Source organism: Pundamilia nyererei, unplaced genomic scaffold (assembly GCF_000239375.1).
Source record: "Pundamilia nyererei isolate P.nyererei 1_Seehausen unplaced genomic scaffold, PunNye1.0 scaffold00064, whole genome shotgun sequence".
Lineage (NCBI taxonomy): Eukaryota > Metazoa > Chordata > Actinopteri > Cichliformes > Cichlidae > Pundamilia > Pundamilia nyererei.
Genome location: NW_005187465.1, coordinates 2,814,780 through 2,820,904, shown reverse-complemented (window position 1 = coordinate 2,820,904; position 6,125 = coordinate 2,814,780). Strand labels below are relative to the sequence as shown.

The window sequence follows — 6,125 nt, the reverse complement described above, 5'->3', positions numbered from 1 at the left end:
GAGTTATTTTTACACATCGGCCAGCATCTGGCCAATTCACCACCTTTCATTGTTTATACTGTTACAAAAAAATAAATAAAATCATCGGCCCATAAAAACCAGAAATCACCATGGGCCCACTGGACAAATGCCCGGTATGCCCAATGGCCAGTCCAGCTATGGTTGTGCCATCAGTTTACCCTGGCACGCGTGCCCAGGATTGCCGACCCCTGATCTACATCAAAACAGCTGCTGGTTAGTAGAGTTGTATTTAAGGTGACAACATTTTCTTTGTATTCCATGACTGTCACAGCAGTTTGTTTGCTGTATTTCTTAAAGTCTGCCTGAGATTGAAATAAGGTCTTTCTGTGAGCGAATACGCCGTCATGAATTTGAATACGGTGCAGTATTCACCTTCAAACGTCACACATAAACATAAAAATGCATCTCTCTCTTAGGCACATGTATTTCTCCTAGGATCCTCTTGCAAAATGTTTCATGTTAATTCTCATCACAGCCTGCCACTTTAATAATAAATCAAACAGCTCACTCATTGTTATGGTCACTGCGTGTGTTCAGTAAAATTCAAGGAGTGTAACAAATGATTTTCTCTGGCAGAAGAGAACAGCAGTAGCAGCAGCGATGCGGTTTGGATGAACCGTGAGCAGAATGTGCAAACGCCAGTGATGATGCATTCACCCCATCTAACTTCCACTGTACTGAGGGATCCAAAGAAAATGAGGCCAGAGGACAGCTTCACAGCCACGTTCACCATGCCAGCAGAGCAGCATCCCCATCAGCCTGTGCCTCCTCAGCAGCAGCAGCCACACCCTCAACACCAGACTACCATTGATTACAAGTAAAAAATATGTGTATTACATTATTGCATACATGTCTGCAGAGGTCTTAGTTGCAGTACCGTATGTAAAGCCACTTTTTTAAAACTGTGGGAATTATGAAGTAATGAACCCTGTTCCACAGTACCCAGGTTACTTGGATGCTGACACAAAGGCAACAAGCTGAAGCCCGTCAGCAGCAAGAGCGGGTTAGCATGCACTACGCCAAGATGAGGAACCACATGCAGCAAGCAATGTAAGAAGTTCAGCACTTAACTGTTTTTGGCCGAACTTTGAGCCAATAAAGAGTCTGACAAAAAGCATTTTTCTGACGTGTTATTTTTTTGTTATGCGTCACAGTCGTCGAGGCTCTGGGCTCATGGAGGATGATGAGGAGCCAATAGTGGAGGATGTGATGATGTCATCTGAAGACCGCTTGGAAGATATCAATGAGGGCATGGATTTTGACACAATGGACATCGATTTGGTAATTAAAAAACTAACAAACAATAGTCTACATTTGTCTAGATGCATGTTTAATAATTCCAGTAAGGAAATCCTAGGAAGTTGATTCTGCTGATTTGGACGTGGCATTTTCAGCGGGAGATGAGTAATGAAACGTTTCTCCCACTGAAAATGTAGCATCCAGATGAACTGAACCAAATTAGAGATAATCTGAATCCTGCATTTCTAGCAGAGTAAGCTGGTCATGCCAGTCCTTCCAATAAATAAATAATAAAAGCAAATGTTGATGTTAAAATAAATAATTTTTTTGACTGTATTTTTTTTTTTTTCATCTTGTGGAGTATTCTTCTAACTGAGTTGTTATCTTTCAGCCGGCATCAAAGAATCGCAGAGAAAGAACCGAACTGAAGCCAGATTACTTTGATCCATCTTCCATCATGGATGATTCGGTAGGAGTATTCCACTTCTTATAATAACTGATTGATTGATTGATTGATCATACTTTATTCATCCCGAGGGAAATGGGTTAAGGCTGCCAGCCGTGCCAGCGCCGTCTTACCCTTCCGACCATACGTACATTACACAAACATCACATGGGGAAGACAGGTCAGAGAGGTATAACATGGAAAAAGCACAACATGAGGAAAGATAAGGAGAAAAAAATAACTCCCCCCAGACTGAGCTCCAACAGGGAGATCAGTTTGAGAACAGAAAAGAAACACCTCTGCACATAGCACATGAAAAAACTCTTAATACACCAAAGAAACACATGACAAGCAACAGGGATGGGTAAAGGGTGAGAGACAGCCAGTGTAGACAGTGCATCCGGGCCTGCAGCATAAGCGCTGGTCTCCTTGATCCACCGTCAGCATCGGAGGGGAATAAGCGTAGAAGACGTTTGGAGGGGGAGTGGGGATGAGTGTACATCTGCCTGTGTATATATGTCTGTGTGCATGTGTGTGTATGTGTCCAGAGTTCAGCTGAGACAGTGTCCTTCGCCCTGCCAGGCTAAGTAAACAGTCTTCCAGCCAACCCAGGTGGCCTTGCATAGAATGGGAAGAACAGTCTAAACACAGTCCGTATCAGGGTGTTGTTGTTCAGCTCCAGCCTTGAGACCGCAGCTGGCGCCGAAGGGGTATCCGCATGAAGTGATGGTGGTTTTTACTTTAGTGCGAACAACTCATATGAATTTCAAAGCTGTTCTAACAGTCCGACACTGGTTTCTCAATCTCCCGTTGGAGAGTCGTGAGCTTCTCCATGATGTTATCAAACTTGCGCTCCGTGATGTTGTCATTCTTGTGCTCAAAGAGCCGATTCTGAGAACTCATGAACGCAGTGCGCTTCTCCAAGATGTGATCCAATTTGCGCTCAGAGGTGTTGTTCCGAGCGAGCCCCTCCAAGATGTAATCCAGTCTTATTCTGAGTATTCACGGCAGCCGTAAGCCTCTCCAAGATCTTATCCGTGCTGCACTCAATGAGCCTATTTTGAGAAACTCACGCCTCGTCCCATCGTTTCAATCCCAGCGGGCAGCCTTGTGGGGGTTTGAACAGCCAGTTCCGCTTTGTTAATTCTTCGATAAGCCAGGGCCAAGCCAGCTCCGATCAGCAAGAAACCTGTTATCACGGTTCCGAATAGGTAGATATCTTCAGCACTCAGGCTCACCCGAGCCCAGACTTCTCGTTGAGAAAAAGGGTGTCAATTGTATTCAGGGACCAGTTGATCAAATCAAATCCATAATTCCTCTTTTAGGTTTTAGAGAACAGACTGTGAGAGAGTGTTCCAGGGAAAAGTAATACAAAAAACACGAGACTAGGCAAGGACACAAGAGGCTAAGCAGGGAAGCTAAGGGGGAGGAGGAGGAGAGGAGAAAAGTGCGACCGCCTTCGTCAAGAGCAAGAGAGCAAAAAACCCCCAAAAAAAACCTGTTTGAGTGAATGGCCAAGTAAGCATGATAGATCAACGTACAGTTCACGCATGCCTAGCCTTATTTGGTAGAAGTCCATTTTCTTGTTATTTATGACAGTTTGATTAAAGAACCCCAAAGGAGGAACAACTTTAGGTGTAAAAACAACCACATATTTCTCATCTGTTCATACTGTACACTCGATATCTGTTTGTTTTTATTTGGTTTTGAATTTCTAACACTGCTTTTTTTCTTTCGCCTTTAGGTTCTCAATGTTTCAATGTTTTAATATGAAAAGGACAGCATGTCGTCGAACTCCTGGGACGGTGAAATGACTCTATAAATGAGAGTGGACTGGACTAGTAGGCTTGTGAGACACCAATGTTTGCCTCTTTAACACTTTGTTAAAACTTAGAAGGAGTGCTTGAGCTTGGATTTGAATTTTATTCTGCTATTTTCACACACCGGATTTTGGTCACACTGCGGCAGAGATGTTTCGGTTTTTGTTCAGTCGCCCTAAAAAAACTTGATGCCAGCTATCACTTGGCTACACTTGTTATAATGTGTGAAGCGGTACAGGTACGGATATTGTGTAGCAGTTTGCATGGTGATGGGACAATAACAGGTCAAAATTCAAGTGAATGATGTATACCTTTAAACTCTTTAAGTAGACGAAAAATGTCTGTAAATACATAGCGGCCAATATACAGGGAGGGTGAACACAATTTCATGAACACCAGAAAATATAATAGGCTTGCAGAATAACACTACTGTTTTGATGCTTGTAGTGTTCAGTTATTGTTGAACACTATAATAACCCTGCACTTGGTCACAGAGGTGGTAATTGTGCTGGATGGTCATTTTTAAGCTTTACATCGAGAAACTATCTTAGGTTTAAATGAACCCCCTCTCTGATGCAATCCGGACATACGCTGAACATATAATGTTTCATAATGGCAGCAGTTATTAAATGGCTACTGCGTTATATTGGAAGGGTGTCAGTGGTATTGTTGTTCACCTTCTGAACTTTTAAACTGTAGATTCTGGCATGGCATGTAGCCATATATCAAAACATGTACACAGTAAGTATAATGTGAACTGGCGTGTCATACTGTTTAAAGGCCTTGCCACAAGTTATATATATACAGCATTCTCAGATTTCTTTGTGATGGTATTTTTTAGAGACATGTGTTCTGCTTTTATACCTTCTAGATAACTTTGATTTATAGATATTTTGTAATGACAATCAAATGTAAATTAATGGTTTCTATTAATCATGTTATTTCACATAGAGATTCAAATGATCCTTTTTAAAGGAAATGATTATGTTACTATAGATGTGGCCAGCTGTATTTTCTTTTCGTCTCTCTGTAGCGAACGGGTACAAACGTACCTCATTGCTCAGATGTAGTAATTTGACAAATTGAGGCTGCATCTAAAATTATTTTTTAATGTTGGAAGAAATCACAATGTTGTAAAACTTTGACTCGACCTCAAATATGTAATCTCTCCTATATATTAACTATTTTTTTCCACTGTATAGTATCTAGTAATATCTAATATTAGAGACATGCCATGATTGCAATCTTTAAAAGAAAGGATTTTTAAAATGGTTGAGAACGATGTGTGTTTGTTTGGTTTTGTTTTGTTTTTTGTATTTGCAGGTGTTCAGAAATAGTTTTTCAAACTGCCAGTTTGGTTGGTTTGCGACTGCTGCGTGTATAAGAGTTATAGAAATATTCTAAATTACAAAGCTTCTAAATTCTTTAGCCAACAATCATAGTATCAGAATTGTATATTATACAGTTACAAATGTGTAATATATTGTGAATCGGTGCTCATTTTATATTTACTGTTTCTTTTTGTGTGAAATTTTGGGGAATTGTCAAAGGAAAAGAATGTAAGTCTTTGACATTAATCTACTAATTTGTAAGTGCACACACAGTGCATTGTTTTTTTTTCTTCTTTGTTTTACCGTGGATTGTTCCGGTATTTCTTCTGTGTATTGGCCTGGCTGGCAGAATCAGACTTTATGAAAGAAGGTGTAATCATATTGTAGCTGAAAATGAACCTTATTTCCTCAGTGTCACTATAATCTGGAGAATCAAATCATCAGGTCTTAACCCTCCTGTTATGTTGACCCAGAACAGAAGAGATGTCATCCACATCACTACAGAAAACCAGAAAATCAAAATTATACAAGAAAATTGTAAAATAATCAATGCCAGTGTTTCTGACACTTTTTGGATGAGTACACATGCCCCGGGTCAAATTGACCCAGGAACATAATTGGTGTTCCTGGAAACCAACATAACAAGAGGGTTAAACATTACCACATACATAATAACTTTTCATGTTAGGCAAATGAGAAAAACACATCTTAGACTTGTCTGTAAATTTACATGACTCATGTCATTTTGGAGCTTTTCTGTTTTGCATCAAACTGCTGAAAATGTGCAAACATCTGTACGTTTATACATATTTAAATATTTGCGTATATTAAATTTGTGTTTATATTCTATTTACAAAGTGCCCATTGCATCCTTTACGGTTTGTATTTATGTATGGAGATGTAACATGAACAGAATAAACCCTCTACAACTGTGTGACGACTTAATAACACAGCAATAAATATGATTTGATATGGTTTTAGAACACCTGTACTGTAACTATAACTGGCTTTTACTGATGAAACATGAGTGCACCGGAGGATTATGGAAATCGCAGCTGTCCTGCAATTTGTTGTTTAGGTAGTTCTTAGAGAAAACGTTACTGGTAGATTTAAATTGGGTTGTTCAAGTGTCACGGGATTTTATTTAACTAAACAAGTTAAAGAGTACAACGTGGAGAATCAAACTTATTCCAAGACTACACGACCATCACCACCACTCCGTGCGAAAACCTCGGACGCACAGCTGTCGATGTCCCACAATGCACCAGT

The 6,125-nt window shown here is 40.1% G+C and overlaps 1 protein-coding gene across 3 annotated transcripts in view; it reads left to right on the top strand.

The window, feature by feature from the left end:
• The window catches only part of LOC102214148 (cohesin subunit SA-2-like), a 25,727-nt gene extending 20,069 nt beyond the window's left edge, over nt 1-5,658 (top strand). For 2 of the 3 annotated variants that reach the window (XM_005735589.1, XM_005735590.1), the window contains exons 30-34: nt 598-838; nt 961-1,071; nt 1,176-1,302; nt 1,652-1,729; nt 3,450-5,658. In XM_005735589.1, coding sequence (XP_005735646.1) covers nt 598-838; nt 961-1,071; nt 1,176-1,302; nt 1,652-1,729; nt 3,450-3,473 — 581 coding nt within the window. In that variant the 3' untranslated portion in view covers nt 3,474-5,658. The remainder of the gene's footprint in view (nt 1-597; nt 839-960; nt 1,072-1,175; nt 1,303-1,651; nt 1,730-3,449) is intronic. The other variant, XM_005735591.1, reaches the window with a different exon arrangement.
• The last annotated feature ends 467 nt before the right edge of the window (nt 5,659-6,125 follow it).